This window comes from Sarcophilus harrisii, chromosome 2, assembly GCF_902635505.1.
Source record: "Sarcophilus harrisii chromosome 2, mSarHar1.11, whole genome shotgun sequence".
Taxonomy (NCBI): Eukaryota; Metazoa; Chordata; class Mammalia; order Dasyuromorphia; family Dasyuridae; genus Sarcophilus; species Sarcophilus harrisii.
In genome coordinates, this window is record NC_045427.1 from 564125115 (window position 1) to 564147055 (window position 21941).

The window sequence follows — 21941 nt, forward strand, 5'->3', positions numbered from 1 at the left end:
CTGTTAATGGTACCACCATCCTCTGAGTCACTCAGGCAGAAGCCTCCTCATTTCCTTTACCAATGAATATAACCATTGACAAATATTGTTAGTTTTGCCTCTATATATTCTTAGATCTACTCCCTCCTTTCAATTCCCACTGAAACTATTCCAATTCAATAGTACTTTTTATCTATACTGTATTGTCATTTGGTTTTCCTACGTGTAGTTTACCCCTTCTCCAATCTAAATTTCATACATTTATCTAAAAATCTTCCTTTTTTTCAAAACAAAATTATACTACTGATATCTTTTATTTTTGTCACATCATTTTGTAATAAGTCTCTTTACCCTCGATTATTCAGTGAGCCATTCCTTATAACAAAGATTTTAAAAGAAAGGCGATAAATGGAAGCAGTTCAGCAAAATTAACACATCAACCATGTCTAAGAGTATATGTGATACATCCAGGTCCTAGTTAATATGAATAATGAATACACTGAATTGTTTATATGTATTTAAATTCTTACTGTTTCAGGTTATAATTATGTAAATTATGGTAATTGGTTGCAGCCCATAGTAATATGCAATGAGATTTTTTTAAATGCAACCACTTCAGAAGAATTCATTATTCATATTAATCTAGACCTAGTTGTATTCTAAACCCACAGTATTCCACCTCTGGAAAGAAAGGAAAGAGATATATTTTTTCAACTCTCCTTTGGAATCAGATTTAATCATTATAACTACATAGTGGGAATTTTCATATTTTTGTTCTTTCTATTGACATTGTTTTATTCATTATGTATATTGTCTTTCTAGTTCTGCTTCTTTCACTTTGAATCAGTTCACACACCTTTTCATGCTTCTCTGAATTCTTGATGTTTATCATTGCTTACAGTGCAATAATAGTCCATTATATCCAATTACCAGAATTTATTTTAACATTTATTGGGTATTTATTTGTTTCCAGTTCTGTGCTAGCACAAAAACAATGAAGTTGTGAATATTTTAGTACAGATGATACTAGGCGTTGACATCCTATAGGATTTATACTTAAAAGTGGAACCTCTGAATAAAAGGATATAAACACTTTATTCACCATTTAGCATATTTCCATATTAGTTTCCAGAATTAGTGAGACTATTCACAATTCCACTAATAATGTATTCATATGTCTTTCTTTTTTTTGTGTTAATTGTTTCTGCTTTTGAATCTTGCTAATTTGCAAATTTGAATCTTTTGCTAATTTGTTTTTGATTTGCAATTTGTTTTGATATGTAATTCTCTAATCATAAATAATCATATCCTTCAGCCATTTATCCATTGGTGGAATGGCTCTTTGGCTGCCATATCTAAATATTTTTGATAGCAGATCATTAGCAAAGATATTTAACATGATGATTTTATGTAAGAATGATTCCATTCTTATCTAGCAACATTATTTTTTTTTCAGGAAAGAAGAACTTTTCAACTTCATGTAGTTGAAGCATTTACTTTATCTTTTAGGATGCACTCTATCCCTTGTATAATTAATAACTTTCACTGTAACCATAGTTGTAAAAGTAACTTGAGCATGACCCCTTCCCACAATCTCCCTCTCTCCTTTTTTTTATATTTACAGTCAGATTTCATTTGAATTTTGGGAGTTTTGTGGCATATGGTTTAAAGTGGTTGTCAACTTAGTTTTTGCCAACCTGCTTTCTAATTTTCCAATCTTTTTTTGTTAAATAAAAAGTTATTTCCCAAATAGTTCATATTATATGGTTTATTTAAAAATTTTACTTATATATTTTATGCTTAAATGCAAAATAGAAAAAGAAAATGACCATCATGATTTGCACAGCAGAACATAAGATATATCAAAATATAAATCAATACATTTCCATTTTGGCAGCAATTAAGCATAGAACAACACTTTACACCTTATACCAAGCTAAGGTCAAAATGAGTTTGTTATTTAGACCAAGAAAAAGTCAATACTATAAGAAAACTAGGGGAGCAAGGGATAGTATACCTGTCAGATCAGTGGAGAAGGGAAGAATTTATGGTGAAAAAAGAACTAGAGAACATAATGAAATGCAAAATGAATAATTATGATTATGTTGAATTTAAAAGGTTTTGCACAAACAAAACCAATGCAACCAAGATAAGAAGGGAAATAGAAATCTGGGCAACAATTTTTAAAGCCAGTGGTTCTGATAAAGGCTACACTTCTAAAATTTATAGAGAATTGAATCCAATTTATAAGAATACAAGTCACCACTCAATTGATAAATGGGTCAAAGGTTATGAAAGAGCAATTTTCAGATGAATAAATTAAAGCCATTTATAGTTACATAAAAATTATCTAAAATCACTGTTGTTTAGAGAAATGCACCACTTCATGCCTCTCAGACTGGCTAAGATGATAGGAAAAGTTAATGATAAATGTTGAATGGGATATGGAAAAACTGGGACAGTAATGAACTTTTGGTTGAGTTGTGAAATGATTCAATCATTCTAGAGAACAATTTGGAACTATACTCAGGAATATAATAGTGTGTATACCCCTTAATCTAGCACTATCACTACTGAATCTGTACCCCAAAAAGATCATAAGAGAGTGGAAGGACCCGCATGTGCAAAAAATGTTTGTAACAACTCTTTTTGTAGTGTTAAGGAATTAGAAATTGGGTGGATGCCTATCAATTGAGGAATGGTACATGAATATAATGGAATATTATTGTTCTATAAGAAATTATGAGCAGGCTGATTTCAGAAAAGTCTGAAAAGAACATGAACTAATGCTGAGTGAAGTGAGCAGAACTAGGAGAACATTGTATATAGTAACAACAAGATCATGTGATAATCAACTGTGGTAGAGTAAATTCTTCTCGGCAATCCAAGCCAATTTCAAAGATTTGGGACAGAAAATGCCAACCACATCCAGAGAGAGTACTATGGAGACTGAATGTGAATCAACGAATAGTACATATTTTTCCACTTTTGGTCTGATTTTTCTTGCACAGCATGCCAAATATGAAAATATATTTATAAGTATTGTACATGTATAACCCATATCAAATGGCTTGCTGTCTTAGAGAGTAGGGAAGGATGAGAAGGGAGGTAAAAATATTGAAGCACAAAAATCTCACAGAAATGAATGTTGAAAATTATCTTTACATGTATTTGGAAAATATATTTATTTGTACATATACATGTACAAATGTATTTGGAAAAATAAAATACTATTGAGACATTTAAAAATAAATAAATAAATGAATTTCCATTTTAAGAAAGCCTATATAATAAACATTTTACATTGTGTTCAAAACTATCCATCTTTTCTTTGTTTCTTTGTAAGATTTCTTTTGTTTTCTGCTGTGCACTTTTTACCTTATTATTCTTTCTCTTCCTCCCCCTACAGAAGACAATTAAGTGCATATATATATGTATGTGTGTGGGTGTGGGTGTATGTACACACCCACACCCACACACATACATACAGAGATGTACACATAAACATACAAATACATATATATATATATATATATATAAATATCTACAATCATACCTAGATATACACATATGCATTCATATGCACCTATTTAAGACCATTCTATGCTTGTTTGCTATGTGGTTTATTTTATTTTATTTTTTTGCCAGGCAATTGGAGTTAAGTGAGTTGTCCAACATCACACAGCTAGTAAGTGTTAAGTTTCTGAAGCCACATTTAAACTCAAGTTTTTCTGACTTCAGGGTCAGTGTTCTATTCACTATACCATCTAACTATCCCTTTTGGTTTAATTTAAAAAATAATTAAGAGCAATTATTTTTTATTTCATAGCATCAGGTTTAGATATAGAAAGGACAAGAGAATCTCTTGAATAAAACCCTCTGATTTTTGCAGAAAGGAAATTATTTTTTTTTTATTTAATAGCCTTTTATTTACAGGTTATATGCATGGGTAACTTTACAGCGTTAACAATTGCCAAACCTCTTGTTCCAATTTTTCACCTCTTACCCCCCACTCCCTCCCCCAGATGGCAGGATGACCAGTAGATGTTAAATACATTAAAATATAAATTAGATATACAATAAGTATACATGACCAAAACATTATTTTGCTGTATAAAAAGAATCAGACTCTGAAATATTGTACAATTAGCTTGTGAAGGAAATCAAAAATGCAGGTGGGCATAAATATAGGGATTGGGAATTCAATGTAATGGTTTTTAGTCATCTCCCAGAGTTCTTTCTCTGGGCGTAGCTGGTTCAGTTCATTACTGCTCCATTGGAAATGATTCGGTTGATCTCGTTGCTGAGGATGGCCAGGTCCATCAGAACTGGTCATCATATAGTATTGTTGTTGAAGTATATAATGATCTCCTGCTCCTACTCATTTCACTCAGCATCAGTTCGTGTAAGTCTCTCCAGGCCTTTAGGAAAGGAAATTAAATAAAGGATTTGCCCAAGGTTCTACTTACAGGAATCATCAGGCAGAATTTAAGCCATGTCTTTGGACACATTAATACTTTTTTTAAACAATGAAATAATGTCTTCCAAATCTTACTTATCTAATTTATTTCACTCACCTCTTTTCATCTTTTAAAATAATTAACAAATAGATTGCTTAATTATTGCTCTATCATATAGTGTGACATCTGAAATTATTATCATATCTTCATTTATATATTATTTAACTTGAGATTTTAGATATTTTCCCCTCAAAACCAATTTTATTATGTTATTTATCTATAAAAATGTATTTTTTAATCTTTTGATTAGTATAACAATAAATTTGTAAATTAATTTACACTTTCATTTTTATTTTATCAGTACCATCCAATCATGACAAATTAACATTTATTCAATTATTTAAGAGTTTTGTAATTTTATTTTTATGTTTGAAAATGACTTGGTGGATTGAGATATTTTGTGCATTTTATGATTATTAGGAATGGGATTTCATTTCTCCTAATAACTCTATTGGATTTATTAGTTGTTAAATATAAATTATATTTTTTGGGTTTATTTTATCCTCCTACTTTAATGAAACTGCCTCACTGATATCTGAACTCCATTCCCTCAATCACTAGTCCTATTTCTAAACCTACAATGCATCCATCATTCTAGGAATCAATACCTGTGGAGATGTGGCTTAAATAATACTTCTGCATGTGCTATAATCACAGTTACAGAAGTCCTAGAAAAAGAATCAATCAACATTTATTAAGCACCCAATATGTGCCAGAAATGAAGTTCTCACCACCAAATTCCTTGACACTCTCATGACTCATAATGTCATTCATGAGATGGCATTAAAGATGGTACATTGCCATCTGCTTTGTTGCTATATTGTGTGGACAATAGCACCTTTACATCTGACTTGCAGGTAAAGCATTCTCTAAGGTGTTTCCTCCATTAAACTGTGAGATTCTTATTTTCTATTGTCTTATTTTCCATTTGTGTCTCCAATGTTTAGTACAGTGTTTTGCTCACAGTAAAAATCCTAACAAAATATAATTTATGTTTTTCATTCATTCATTTACATATTCATTCCTCTGTCCATTAATTCATTCACTTATATAGTCTTAGAATAGCTGACCTGGTTTTGATTCCTGGAAAAATTCTAGAGTATGGTATTAGAGGAATGGTGAACAGGCAGCTGGAGAAGGAAGTGGTGACTGCAGGCAGCATGGCTTCATCAAGAAAGGATGGTGCTAGACCAAATCCCATTTCTTTTTAGATATTCTCCCAGGACTAATACATCTAAGACCTGTTGTCAGTATAATTTACCTGTGCTTTATCAAAGAATTTGGCAAAATTCCTCAAGCTAGTCTTGTGGGAAAGATGTGGAGATGTAGGCTAGAATTTGGAACTCATACAATTTGGGCAAGTACAATTTGGAACTCATTTAATAATAAGTCAAATTGAAATGAGTCAAATTGAAAACAGGTCTCCAGTGCCCCAGATGTTGGTATTTGGCACAGTGTTGTTTAAGATTTTTATTAGTGACTTAGTTAAAGATATTAAGACATCAGATATTTAGGACAGATAGCAAAAACATTTAAGTGGCAGAGTCAGGATTATAGGATCATAAAACTAGAGGTAAAAGAAACTTTAGAAATCTTTGTCTCATTTCTTTGTGTTAAAGATAAGGATCTGAGTCTAGAAAAATAAAGAAATTAACCTCTAGTTAGATGAAGCTGGTAAGTCTGAGGTGAGATTTGAACTCACCTTCCTGATTCTCAATCTGCAGCCCTCTCCACTGTACCACACTGCCTCTACAAAAATTTTGACAGGCAGTTCATGCATATGAATCTAATGACATTTAATAAGGATAAATGCAAAGTCTTACATTTGAATTTTAAAAATCAATTTAAAAGTACAACATAGAGAATGCATGGCTGGACAGTAATTTTGATTGAAAAAAGATAAAGGAATTTTAAAGTGAATGGCAAGCTCAATTTAAGTTTAAAAATGTGATATGGAAGCCAAAAAAAAAAAAAAACTAATATAATTTTGAGAGATAGTGTCTAGGTATTGCAAGGTACTCTATGTTGGTCAAATCTTATCAGCAGTCCTGTGTTCACTTTTGGAAGCTATATGGTCTGAAGGACTTAGAGAAGTTGAAAAATTTCCAGAGGGCAATAAGCTGATTGGTGAAGGCCCTTGAGATCATGACATATGAGAGTCAATTGAAATATCAATAGAAGTTTCACCTAAGGAAGAGAGGAGTTAGTGGGGACATAATAATTGCTTTCAAGTATCCAAAGAACTGTGAAGTGTGAAAGGATTCAGAGATCTGTTCCCAGAAGCCAGAATTAGGGAAAAGAAATAAAAGGGGTAAAAAGACAAATTTGTTGTTATGAAGAGAGATTTTCCAACAAAAGGAGCTAACTAAAAACTAAACTCTTCTGGGTGATAAAGAGTTCTCCCTTACTAGAAGTCTTCAGACAATGACTGATGACCTCCTTATCTGTCATAGAGAAGATTTTTATTCACATATGAGTGGAACTAGTAGTCTCTGGGAAGCCTTCCAAATTGAGAATCCTGTGATTCTGTGATGCTTCCTCCTGGACTCTCCATGATCACTGAGATGCACAAAAATATTTAATTAATGACCCTGAGCTTAATACCAAGAGAGAGCTTTGCATGTAGATCATTTCTGCAGGGGCTTTGAGATCTAGAAAGCACTTTCCTGACATCAACCCTGTGGAGAATTCAAATATGATGACTCCAACGTAACAGGTGATGAATCTCAAGCTTAGGGAAATCCACTGGCCTGTCCATAATCACACAGCTAGAAAGCATTGAAGTCAAGAATCAAACTCAGGACTTCTGACTTGTTCGCCAGCATTCTTTTGAGTATATTCTCAGCAGGCAAGTTTCTCCTGATCTCTGAAGAGAAGAAAATTCCATGCTGTACATACCTGTCTCTGGTTAAATGAAATGTTCTCTCTATCCCTCTGAACTTATGCTTACAGTCATCTTTGATTGGGCTGCTTTAAGCAGAACTCTTTCTTATCTACAATGCACAAAGCCAGCTGACATCCTCACCTTCATGGATGGAGAGCTTCATTTTGTTTGTGAGTCAATGTTTGATCAGTTAATATGAGCACATGTGCCCTTTACTAAGACCTGCAGTCTCTGGAAGTGTCAGGGTGACATAATTGCCTACAAACCTGGTTTTCCTCCAATCAACAAAATGGCTACTCAACAAAGGCACAGAGAAGAAGCCAGCTGATGCATGTCAGGAAAAGAAAATGCAGAAGGCTCTTCTTTATTAAAACAGCTTGGCAGGAACCAGAAGGCAAGAATGTTTTCTGCAAACACTGGACTTGGGGTATGAAGGTTCTAGATGTGACTAATAAAAGCTGCCTGTTTGATCTAGTTCATTTGATTGGAAATCAGTCTTAATGAAGCTAAGGTTGTGAGGTTAATTTCTGTATCAGTCAGTTTGATTTGCCCTGAGAAATACTTTACTCAAATACAAATCATTTACTGAGTTTCTACCATGTACAATGTTTTCTGGTAGGTGCAATGGGATGTGTGTATATGTATCATAAATGTATGTATATAACATGCATATATATTGATTAAATGTGTTGTACACATGATATACATGCATATAATATGATACATCTTATGCATATATACTTCTACAATATTTACACAATTTATATCTCAATATTTATATTTATCCTGTTTGCATATGAATATATGATATATAAATATGCAACATTTAAATATTAATTTTTTAATCTAATGAACTCTCCAAAATAAATATTATTATCCCCACATACAAATAATATACTACATATATAAACGTATATATATATATATATATATATATACATGCATACATACATACACACCTGCTTAGTACAGTAGGATATGCATGTATATACATTTTCATATAAGAATGTATACATGTATTTTCATGTATGTGTGTGTGTTCCATAGAACCTAGCAGATATAGGTGTATGTATATGTATATATATATATATATAGGTGTATATGTATATATACAATATATATACATATACACCTACATATATACATATATGTATATATACTATGTATGGATATATCCTTGAGAGGTAACAAAAAGGCACTGAGATTTATCTGAAAGAATACTGGGTTTGTAGCTAAAAGACCTAGGTTTGAGTCCTAGCTTGACACTAACTAGAATTGTCATTTACATCTTTCTGTGCCTCAGTTTCCTCATTTGTAAATAACATTTTTTCCATGCATTCATAGGAGTAATATTGCTAGTGAGAAGAGGCATCTTTTTCTGTGATTTCACTGAAATAATGAGCTTCCACTGTGATCATTCCACTTATCTTGGCAGATCAGCAACTCAAGCATAGCTTATGGTTTTAGATGACTAATGCCTGGGAAATGAAGGGTTCACCAATGTTGCTATTTTGACATAGCTAATATGCCAGAGGATTACAAATCCCAGACAAGCAGGGACCCTAGAGTCCATCTACATCTATTCCTTCATTTTTACAAGAGGCAGGATTCCAACCAGATCTTCTTGATTCCAAGGCTGACACTATTAACTACTTCATGGCAATACATGACAGGTGCCAAATGTATGATTGGTATTATAATAAGTGCTATAGAATAACTGCTACTGGAGCTTAACTTAGAACCATAGTTCATCCCTTGCAAAAATATGTCTTTGGTTAAAAGAGAGGACCATTGCAGGGAATGTGGGTGACTCCATTGAACATTTCCCCCATTACTGGAAGAAATTAAAGCTCATATTTTGATGTTTGATTAAGACTACCACCTTAATATACAATGAAGAACAATTAGAAAATAGACTATTATTCCTATCATTTGCCTTTATAGGAGGTGGTCACTAATAAGATTTCTCCATGGTAGAAATGAGTGTATTTCTGATGAAAAACATGGCAGAAAGTGAGCTTGAGGCAAAGGTGGGTTAGGTAAGAGCCTTTTCTTTCAACCCTTGCCAGAAGCAAAAGGCTTGATGGTCTGTGATTTTGTGTTCCAATAGTATATGCTGCTCTGGCTAGGTTAAAATGACTAAAGCCATCAATCCTTTTTGCTCCAGGGCACGAGATGATTAGCTGATTTTCTGATAACAAGATTCTTATTAGCACTTTCTTTAACAGGTGTACAAGTTGTTCATGCTGATGGTTCCAGGGTCATTAGGCAGCAGGGAAGAAAGAAAATGCCACAACTCACATATCTTCCACCGGTAACAAGCCTGAGATGACATGCATTAATAACTCCAGGCTAGCTAGACAGCAAGATGGACAGAAGTCATGGCTTTGATAGAGCTGTAGCTTGGGCAGCCTCTCAAACTGCCAACCCAACAGGTGAGTGACCTGAGAGTATGGAAACAGACAGGACAGAAACAGCTCTGTTTATGCCAAAAAGCCTTCTTGTCAGCCCTCAGCCTCCACTGAGGGAGAACCATTACTTCCCAAAAGCCGTGTTCAATCAACTCCTATCTACAAGTTTGGGGTCTATTCTAAAAAGAGAGGATTTTCCTGGTTACTAGAATATCTTGGGCAAGTATTTCTTCCTTAGGACTCAGTTTTTACATCAGTAAAATCCAGGGTGTGAACTGGCACAGAGTATGCATTTAATAAATTCTTATTGATTGAATTTATGGTTTCTATCTCTGTACTATGACCTTTAATTCCAAAGGAAGTTCTGGTTTTTTTTGTTTTGTTTTAAGGAGGGATTAAGGGAATGGAGAGAAAGAAAAGGACATAGCTAATGTTAAAATACAGTTAGCATCAGTGTGTAAATTAGGCCATCTCCAATCCAAATCCTTTTATATCTTAGAGATTATTTTTGATTTTTCTGTAATTATTCTTCTCAGCTACATCATTATAGGATATTTTCCCCCTATATTCCATCCCTTAAAATTGCTCTTGATACTCCCTTTAAACAGAATATACATACAAATACTGAGTGGGAAAGGGGAATATGGGTACAATCTCCACTAGTAAGGTACTGGGCAATAGCTGTTAACTTCATAAACATTTACAATGTATTGGGAAGTTGTCAGATTATTTTGTAGCTTTCACAAAATCCCATAACCTTCTTTGAATAGATGATATGTCATTTCCATTTTTCTGTTGTTGTGGTTTAATTTTCCAAATTTCTCCAGCTATTCATGATGCCATTTGGGTTTTCTTGGCAAAGGTACTATAGTGTTTGCCATTTCCTTCTCCAGCTCATTTTATAGGTGAGAAAAGAAGGGTAAAAAACTTAAGTGATTTGCCCAGTCTCACCCAGATGGTTGGATTTGAATTCAGGTTTTCTTGACTCCAGGACTAGATTTTTATTCTCTATGCTACCTATCTTCACTCGTTTCCATTTTACAAGGGACTAATCTATCCCTTCATTTATTTGACAAGTACTTTTTGAGAGACCTGTATATGGGAGGGCCTTGTCTACAAGCTCTGTAGGGATTCAAAGGGTTAAGTTATGGTCCCTGCCCTTATGGAGAATACAATCTACTAAATTTCATACTATATGACTTATCAGACTAAACTGCTTATTCAAAATCCCAGAACAAGTCATTAGAGGAGCTGAGGAAAGGCCTCTGGAGGCCCAGGTCTAAAACCTTTCTCCAAAATGACTGGCACAGCAATACAAATCTAGGTCGAATTATGAGAGTTAACTGTCTGTCAAACTTATCTTTCTATCCCATCAGAGAATGTGAACTCAATGAAGTCATAACATTAAGTTCTTTTCAATGTTGTCTTAAAAGTTTCTTTTCATTTTATGTCTCACTATCAACAGGACCTAGCAAGTTTCTAGTATTCCATGTTCATAGTAGAAGCTCAATATATTTTCCTAAATTGAAATGGACCATAGATTTAAAGAAAGAGCAAAAGGGAATCATCTAATCTAATATCATTACTATGCAGATAAGAAAACTGAGAGTCAGAGATGTTAAGAGATTTATTTAGGGTCACCCAATGATGGACTCAGTAGCAAAGTGTGAATTACTAACCCAGATATGACTAGTTATGATCCATATTATCATTGTCTCTCACTGTCTAGCAGGTCACTGTCTAGGTGGAAGTCAATAGTCTTGGGACCTCATTGCATCATTTCACTAAGTAAACTGTTGAAGGTCCCAAAACCAACTTTTCTACCTTAGATAAGGGAGATAACCACAAAGTGAGGTAATACAATATAATTGACAGAGAACCTCTTTTGGAGTTAAATAAATGTGGGTTCAAGTATATATGGACAGTTAACATATCCTTTCAATGCCACAGGCAACTCCAGATGGGTTTTGGATTAGAATTTGTAAAGGGAATTTCCCAAACTTGATTTGTCACAAGTGTATATAAAAATCAATCAGCCAATCAACCATTTTATGAGGTACGTAGAAGGATTATAATCAGATGATACAACTAAGGTGAAACCTTGCAAAATTAAAAGTGGTATAAAATATAAGAAAAACATTTGAGAGTCCTGTAAACTCAAAGATATTCTTTTTTTTATACACTTTAAATTTATGTAGAGTTGTTTCTTTGTTTCTTTGTTTTCCCATGGAGCATTTTTTGACTAACCTTCAGAGAGGGTTCTACTCTTCTTTATAAACCAGGTATAGAGATTTCTCCTTTATTTTTGTTCAGATCATTTGTATATAATATCCACCCATTTTAAACAGAGAAGCACATATCTCCTTGGGGTGACCATTACACTTCCCCTGGGATTGGCTCATTCACATGCCAACAGAATCTCTTTTCTTTCTTCTCTCTCAGTCGCTGCAGGAAAGCTGTTCAGCAATCGCTTCCTGTCAGCAAATACAGGTATATTTTCTGTACTTCTCAGCCAGAAAAATATAGTAGTAATTGAAATACACACAAAGACAGAACAAATATTTTGTATATGATGTTTGAAGACATAAAACAAGCAAGCAGAGAGAAAGAAGATAATTCATAGCCTGAACAGAATTTCTGATGCTCTCACTGACCAGATGCTTATTAAACAGAAGAAAATCCACTTGTGAAAACAGATCATTTCTGTGGACAGAAGTCAAGATAAAACAAGACAATGACTTTACCTGCTGAAATTTTAAAAATGCAAATATTGGAGTTCACAAATTTTAAATTATAATGCAGGGTTTTTTTTTTAATTTTCTCAGTGACTTTAGATCATACTCAGTTTTACTACTATTCAAATGTGAAGGAAAGTATTTTTCCTCCAATATTTGTGGATATTTGTTGACATCTTTTAATGTTTAAAATCTTATGCAAATGCAGTCTTCATTTGACATGAGAAAATCCAAAGACACTACATGTTATGGCTTATCATTTCTAACCTTTCATATCTTTGCTTGGGCTATTTCTTCTGCCTTGAATGTTTTGCATACTCCCCCCATTCCTACCCTATCTCATCTTTTAGTGCTTTAAGAAAGACATAATTATGGAAGAAAAAAGTGCTAGATTAGAAACATGGATTCAAAATCTAGTTCAAACACTAGCTATAGGATCATTCATAAATCATTTCATCTCTCTAAGATTGGATTTCCTTATCTATAAAATGGGAGGATATACTTACACCATCTACCTAAAGGAAGTTCATCAAAAAACATGCTTTGTAAACTCTTAACCCATGACAGAACTGGTACTTTTTATTAAGAAAGTCTTCTTAAAAAATGCTTCCTCTTTCATGAAGCCTTCCATGATTACATCATTTTCCCACCCTTTGAACCTCTAGTACTTGTTTTCTATTACATGAAAATGTTTGGAACAGGTGTTACTTGTATATGTACTTTGTTTTCCCAATGAAATTGTAAGTTTCCTACAGACAAGGAATAAACCTACTATATCTTTGAATCATTCCCCCATGTCTTAAACAGAACTTTGATTTGGGAAACAAAAATGAATTTGATTTTCATGAATAAACAAAGATAGCCCAGAAGCTTTGGTAACTCCACTTATTGAGGAACTTCACATGTTCCTCTATATATTTAGAAAAATTAAAGAGAAATACCTTCCAGTGTTTTATTTCACAAAAATAATGTCTAGAGGTGAAAATCATCTCAGATGATATTTAATATAATTTATCCAAAGTCCCATGAGTAATAGTACCAAAGGTGGGGTTTAAATTTAAGCCCTTTAATGCTAGTCAGGATAGTTTTCCATATTTTATGTTGTGTTCACTTCACAAAAGTATTTTCCAAATACTAGGTTAAGGATTCCTATAGCCTCTTGCTCTGTCATATGCATTTTCTCCCAAATTCTGCTCCTTGAATCTAGAGAACCACTATATTAAGGCTACAGAGAATCAAGGAATATGAGGCAGAAAAGTTTTAATTTCTACTAGGTTACAGTAAACTTGGGTTTGGCAAATGCTAGTCTTACCAATTACATGTGTGTGTATGTATTTGTATTTTATAATATATTACAGTTTTCAATGTATTTTCACATATGTTATCTCATTTGGTATACCATACAACCTAAGAATGAGTCAGAAGAGGAAAATAATAGTAAAAAAAAAAAACAAGTTACTTGTCCAAGATCACACAGCTAATAAGTGATGGAACCAACACTAACCTGAATCCCCTGGCTACAAATACACAGCTCTGTTTTAGCAAACTACCTCTATTTGATATTATTAAACATCCAAGAGATACTTTTGTTTCATTCTCAAGATAATTTTTGTCTCCAGAGATAACTTTTTTTAAGCAAATTATATGGAGATGAACAATAACAGGTCAAATAACTTTTCTTTTTCCCTGCAAATTCACAAAAACAGATTTAAACCAAATGCACCTTAATACTTTATGATTATCTTGGCTCTCTGCCAACAGAAATTCATTCAAATAGAAAAATACAAAGTATAATGCAGAGACACACATACCAATTATAAAAGACTTGCCCACCACCAAGTCAGGGACATACTTAAGAATTGCACATGTTTGCTTAAGGCATTAACACACAGTATTTCAGAACTGGAATGGGGTAGGAAGAATTATTAGTTGACCTCTAAGGTCACAGAACTAAAAGATTTTATGAGCCAATAAGTAAGATGTGATCTCTAGCCTCCTTCTAACTTTTGGAAATAACACCTGCAACCAAAATATCTATATCACAAGGTATAATGTGAAAATACATGAAAGATTGTTTCTACAAACTATCTAAAGGAATTCTGTGAGGAAAAAAAATGCTTTGTAAACCAACACAAGGTAGAATTGGCACATTATTAAGGCTCAGCTTAAAAATGCCACCTCCATCATGAAACTTTCTTTAATCCCTTCTTGCTTAACCTACTCTGCTCTCCCCATCCTCTGAACTTAGTTTATTTGTTTTCCATAGCATGGAAAGGCCCGGATAGGAATTCATTCAAATAGAAAAACACAAAGTGTAAAGCAAAAACACCCATACCAATTATAAAAGACTTGTCCATGTGGAATTGATCTCTCATTTTTAAAAAGTAGCTAAAATTCACACAGATCTTTAGGATTTCAAAAGCATTTTATATACATTGTTTTATTTGATGCTCTCAGTAACCCTGAGAGACAGCAAACATAATTCTATCACCTTTTAAATATATAAAATAGACAAAATATGACTTGCCAGTGTAACATTAGATAAGTATGGAGTATCATACAAAACCTAGGTCTTCCTCACATCCAGCATTCTTCTCCATCTCTCCTTGCTAGCTTAGCTCTCTCTTTTCATAACACTTTATCCTTCTTTTATGCAATTAACATATTGCAATTTTCAACATATTTTTCAAAGTTACTCAACTACAAAAGACTGTTATATATGTGTATGTGTGTTTATGTGTATCTTTGTATTATTACCAATGTTTAGCATAGGAAATAAATCAATAATTGTCTATTGAGTGAGAGGTACAAAATATAAAATGCTGTGGGAAAAAGGAAAAAAGAAGATATTACTTCATGTTTATGTAGTAGAGAAGGTCAAGGAAGTCCACATAATAGAAATAAGCATTAGGCTGATCTTCAAGCAATACCTAGAAATTAGAAAGATGGAACTAAAAGGGAAGGACTTTGGAGTCAGAGGGAATGATGTAAGCAAAGGCAAGGAAGTGGGAAAATCCAATGCATGACAGTGTAACTGGGTCCACACTAACTTGATCATATGCATGTGAAAGATCTAGTGAAAAATATTCTCACTTTATTAAGCATAAAATCCAAGGATAGATAAAGTCAGAAGAATTAGTTGAAGAGACACTCTTAGCTACAACAATGTTATATGGACTATAAATAGAAGTCAATAAAATAATGGACAAGATTTGCAAAAATTACAGTCTCCTGCAAAATAAAAATAAATATCACCAATGTGAGAAAAAAGGTAATGAAAGATTTAAATTAACTTTAGCATAAAGACATGAAACAAAGATAATAATGCTCATCACTTATCTAACCAGACTATTATAACAATTAATGAGGTAGCACAGCTTAGGTATCCTGGAACGCCTCAGAAGTAAGATCATATGTTTATACATATGTAAGTTAGAGACACACATTATATATTAACATACTGAGTATCACTATATAAAATTAGATCAGGGCACAGCATGTCTAATATGAGTAGGGCAGAAGCAATGTGTTCTTGCTTACAGTATCAGGCTCATGACAGTGATTCATACATAGTTCCTTTCATGCCAAAGAATTCCAAGGTGTTCCACGAACTTTAGCAACAGCTTTCATAAACCACAGCTGCAGTGTAGAGGGGAGAACATCACCCCCACAGATAAGCTGAAACTGTTACCTGCTCCAAACTACGCCCAGAGCCCATCTTTGGAAAGAGTAGGAGGGAGAGGGGAAGCATGAGCACCACAGAAGGCTCCTTGAGGAGTTTGACAGGCAGCCTATAATTACCATAAATTTGCACCTCTAATACCCGCATTACAGTAATCAGCCCCCCTTCTTGGCAAAGGCTTCTAGCTAAAGGTTAAGCAGTTTCAAAAGGTATGCGTTGCATGTAGCAATGAAGAATGGGGAAACAGATTTATAAGCTAGGCATTTAGAAATAGGCATGGGGTAAAGAATGGAGTACTGGGCTTGGGTCAGAAAGAGCTGTATTTGAATCCTGCCCCAAATACTTACCAGCTACATTATGACCTGGAGTAAGAATTTTAATCTTTCAGTTTCAGTCTCCTCATCCATAAATACCTCATACCTCAAAGTGTTGCAGTAAGAACTAGCACTTCACCGTTCTTTGGGTGATAATCTAAATATTGGCTATTGTTATTTGTGTACAGTTATCAATGATCATCAAAATTTATCTCAAATCAAAGTTTCACTACTGAGCAAAACAAGCTGATTTGTGTGGGCAAATATACATATACAAATGCTTCCCTTAGTAGTATGTATATCTATGTGCACTTACATACACACATGTATGTACATATATGTAACATATATATGTATGTATGCATATCTTTCCATTCAAGCCCTACCACTTCCATGTAAATGATCTCTTTAAGTGAGGCTTTGATAAGATCACAGAGCCAGAAGAAAATTTAGAGGTCTCAGTCCAATCCATTCATGTTTACACATGACGATAATGAATCCCAGAAAAATCAAGTAACTTGCCATAGGTCACAGAGATAACAAATGGCAACAACTAGATTTGAACCCAAGCTTTTCAGCTGCAAATTCAGTGTTCTTTGTTTTCCACACCAATCCTCCTCTTCTAAAAAGTAATGACTAATGACTATTCTATTTTCTCTTTTCCCAAGTTTCTTCTCAAGTTGGCTATTTCTCCAGAGACAAAACATTTAAAGGGCAGGAATGGCAATGAGTAGGTAGCTGTGGATGGTCAAACATTCAGCAGTTATATTGCATTAGTGCCAATTATTTTAGAAGGTTTTGTATATTACCCTTCTAAATTACTAGCCCAGCTAAGCCCTGCTAGCTCTGCATCCATGGACAGGGAAAGAAAAGATAGCCCTATGGGTCTCAACTATATAGACATAAATGATCATGGGGTGCTTCTTAAATGGGGGGTATCTTATTTGCTAAGGCAATACCTAGCTCATTCTTCCCAAGACCTTTTGAGGGATGAAGTAAAGCAAGGCTTTAATTGGTAAGTGATATTTTATGGCTTGGATAACAGTAAAAGCCAGAAATATTTCAAGTCAAAAGTCTTTTGCTTCCCAGTGTGACAAGACCTACATGTTTGATGTATTTAAAACCTGCCTTTAAAGCCAGAAGCTTTTCTTAATCACTTAAAGCACTAGGAAAGTTATTCCATCAGTTTACAAAGACTCTAGTTGGGGGGAAGAGATGCATTTTAAATAGTTATGGCATGAAAAATCCAAGAGTTTAGATATAAGAAATAGGGCAAAAGTATGCAGAATCTGAAGTGATGTCATTTCTTTGATAAAGTAATTGAAGAAGTTTCTCAAAACTTGATAAAATTAGTCCCCTTCATAAAACCTGAATTCCAAGGAAAACCATGCCGATGTTTATGACAGCTTCGATCAACACTAAATTTTTCACCCTGATTTACCTTAATACTAAAGGAAACAACATTTTAAAATAATACCCTTATGGATGTAAGCAACTCCTCTTATTAGGAACTGAAAATGAATACAGCTGCCTAAGTGACAAATCTCTGGAACAATTTTTAGCTATTACATTACAATGGAAAAATATCGTGAAGGGTATGAGGCTGAATAATCTGTTTGTAGCATGAATAATAAAATCTCACATTTCTGACTGAATATTCCTTCCCACTTCCCATCGCCTGTTTTAATACTTTATCTGCTTTATGACAGCCTATAGAACTTCCCTTACTTTTTTAGATTTCTTTAACTATTCACAATTCTTTTTTCTGTTACAATTTCCAAGTTCCATTTAAACTTGAGCAGTACCCAGCACCCTCTACTTCAAAAGAGGCAATGTTTGCCCAAAACATTAAATTAGTTGTTTTTTTTTTTTTTTAATAAATCTTCACTTCTTAGCCAGAAAAAATGTTGCAAAAGGAACCTGCCACCAGTTCTCCCTACCTTCAACCATTTGCATTCCAGCTCATCCCTTGCACCCACAAAATGGGTAATGCAAAGGAAGGAAGAACAGGGGGTTGTTGTAACTGCTGTGTCTGATCTTCCTGGGACCAGGAAGTACTAGACTAGAACAACCATTCATTCACATGCTGGAAAACCCCGAACTCTGACAACACACACGCGGATGTTGTTAGGGGATGCTGGAGTGTTCTCCCTGAAACATGCATCCGCTTGTTCCCAAGAAACAGGAATACATTAAGGGCACCAGCTTGCCATTGCAGTTCTTCAGAGGATGGGGAAAATGAGGAGGGCACAGGGTTCCACACCACGGTCATTTTACACCTAGAGACTTTTCTGTCTCTTATTCTAAGCCCTTAACTAAGTATTGCAAATAAAGAACTAGGCATCTCAAGCTGCGCCCCCAAATTTAACCCTTTGCTTTCCATGTTCCTAATACTTTAAGGGAAAACGCTATCATCTGCATGGTCACAGTCCATCATCATAAATTTGGGGCAAGGGAGGAAGTTCATCTGAACTGCAAGTGCTTTAAAAAATATGGCATTCAGAAATGTTCACTAGATTGTTTGGGGGGAGTGAATATGGTAGGGTTAACCAGAGGTATCACTTCTGTATTAATAAAATAGGGAGGAAAAGCGAAGAGAAAAACCGATGGTCAATAGCATCCATAAATTCAAAAGCCCCCCTCCCATTTTCTGCCCATGCCCTCTGCCTGTTTTAACTATTTCCTTCTCAGATCTGGGTTCCAGGGACGTACCCCAATTCTCAGAAAGGGATCCACACACACACACACACACACACCCCGCACCCCCATATACTCCCGGGAGACTTGACCTCCTCTTTGCTACTCACACTGCTGTTGTGACCTGACCAGTGGACCATGGCTTGGTTGTGTGCCGAGTCCCCGGTCAGTGCGAACGTGGTACTCGTCAGTCTCAGCTCCTCCAGCCGGAACCGGGTGGCTTTGCCAGGCTCCCGGTGCCCTCCGTCTCCCGGGTGTCCCCGTGGGCGCCTGCCCTCGCCGTTGTCCCGATCTTGCTTCTCTTGTTCCACCCCACTCCGTCTCCTCCGGATGGAGCGAGGTCTTCCGGCTCCACTCTTGCCTTCTGGGCCCCTCTGGAGGGAAAGAGCCCTGTCCCCGGGGGCCACTGTAAACACCGGGCGGCGGGGGAATGGCATGGGAGCCGTGGGCGCTCTACTCGGCTTGGCAGGAGCCCCGAAGTGCCGCTGCTCCCCAGGAACAGCCGCCGGCTCCGGCTTCTCTTGGGGCCCCGGCAGGGGTGTCCCGGCTCGGGCTGGTGTCCAGCGCTGGGCCGATCCAGGAGATGCTGGGGGGCAACAGGAGCCGCCCCCACCCCAGGCGCCCCGGGCGCAGAGAAGCAAGATCCCGGTACGGGCGAGAAGCGCTCCGAGCCGGGCTGGGGAGCCGCCGCCGCCGCCGCCGCCAACTTTTCCCATCGCTGGAGCTGAGCAGACAAGAGAAGACTTGGGTCCCGGACCGGGAGGGGATGCAAAGGAGTCGCTTCTGAACTGCTACTGAGGGGGCTCAGGACCCCAACTCCATGGGCCGGTCGGGGGGGGGGGGGGGGGGGGGGGGCAGGAGGACAGAGGCAAAGAGGGCTCCGGGGCAGGTGTCGCCGGTTGCCCGGGCTGGGTTAGTGCCGCCGAGCGCAGTTTTTGACAGAGGGAGCCGCTGCTACACGGGGGTGGAGCTGAGCTGAAGTCAGAGGCAGAGGGGTAGCTGACTGACTGGCTGGTCGGCGGAGTGGGGGGAGCTGCCGGGGGCTCCCGGCCGCCCCGCGTGCCGCTCTCCAATCTCCCTGGCAGGGCACTGCCCAATGCTGCGCTGAGCTGCTGCTCCGTGCTGCGCTTCGGCAAACCCGAGCGCCCCGGACAGGCTGAGCCACCGCCGCCGCCCGAGCCTCCCACTCGCGAGCGCTGGCTGCCCACTCCCAGCACTCTCCTCTCGCTAATCAGCCTCCACCCCGAACCCCCAGGGACTCGCCCGCGCTGCCCTTTCCGCGGGGGCGGCCAGCCTCAAGCTCGCTGCACTTTCCCAAGGTAGTGAATGTTCTCCCCTCTCCCCAACTTGTTTTCTTCTAGTCTTTTCCAGTCGGAGGGGTTTCCAAAGGCCACGAGGCCAGTAGTTCCCACCTCTGTCGGCAAACTAGCCCCTTGACCTGAGCCAGTGCACAGCTCTGTAGCCTGTCAGGGAAGAGAGCCACTAGGAGGAATAATAACGAGTGATTTATCGCCATCATGATTTATTTTTTTTAAAAGGTAGACTCAAAACAATTAGGATTTTTTAAAAAAATTTTATTATAGTAACTTTTTATTGACACAATCCATGCAATTTTTTTTTTACAACATTATCCCTTGCACTCACTTCTGTTCCGATTTTTCCCTCCCACCCTCCACCCCCTCCCCTAGAGGGCAAGCAGTCCTATATATGTTGAATATGTCCTAGTATATCCTAGATACAATGTATGTGTGCAGATCCAAACAGTTTTCTTGTTGCACAGGGAGAATTGGATTCAGAAGGTAGAAATAACCAGGGAAGAAAAACAAAAATGCAAACAGTTTACATTCATTTCCCAGTGTTTTTTCTTTGGGTGTAGCTGCTTCTGTCCATCATTGATCAATTGAAACTGAATTAGGTCTCTTTGTCAAAGAAATCCACTTCCATCAGATTACATCTTCATACTGTATCGTTGTTGAAGTATATAATGATCTCCTGGTTCTGCTCATTTCACTTAGCATCAGTTCATGTAATTCTCTCCAAGCTTCTCTGTATTCATCTTGCTGGTCATTTCTTACAGAACAATAATATTCCATAACATTCATATACCACAATTTACCCAACCATTCTCCAATTGATGGGCATCCACTCAGTTTCCAGCTTCTAGCCACTACAAACAGGGCTGCCACAAACATTTTGGCACATACTGGTCCCTTTCCCTTCTTTAGTATCTCCTTGGGGTATAAGCCCAGTAGAAACACTGCTGGATCAAAGGGTATGCACAGCAAAACAATTAGGATTAGTACTAGGGACCATTTAGCTCATTTCAAAGAATTGAAGAATATTAGAGCTTCAAGAGCCTTAGAAATCATATCATCCATTTATCAATCAATTAACATTTATCTAATACCTACTGTGTGCCAGGCACTGTGCTACTACTCTTAATTGATGTCTACTTACCCCATTTTGCAGCTAGGGTAATTGAAGCCCACAGTTAAAGTAACTTGTCCAGATGTTAAAACTGAACTGCTGGCAGATTCAGAACTAGAATTAAGCTCTGCCAATCCAGGTGCTTTTCCACTACTCTAAATGGTCTTGGTTTGGAGTTCAAATTGCTGAATTACAAAAGTCAAGAAGCATTTTCAGTCATTGTGTTAGTAATGACATGTTGAAGGAAGGAGAAAAAAAAAAAAAAAAGAGAGAGAGAGAAGGAAAGAAAGGG

The 21941-nt window shown here is 36.5% G+C and overlaps 1 protein-coding gene across 4 annotated transcripts in view; it reads right to left on the reverse strand.

Moving 5' to 3' along the window:
- The window catches only part of SORCS1 (sortilin related VPS10 domain containing receptor 1), a 704073-nt gene extending 683509 nt beyond the window's left edge, over window positions 1–20564 (reverse strand). For 3 of the 4 annotated variants that reach the window (XM_031955813.1, XM_031955812.1, XM_031955810.1), the window contains exon 1: window positions 19333–20564. In XM_031955813.1, the coding sequence (XP_031811673.1) occupies window positions 19333–19938 (606 nt within the window). In that variant the 5' untranslated portion in view covers window positions 19939–20564. The remainder of the gene's footprint in view (window positions 1–19332) is intronic. The other variant, XM_031955811.1, reaches the window with a different exon arrangement.
- Between the last annotated feature and the right edge of the window lie 1377 nt (window positions 20565–21941).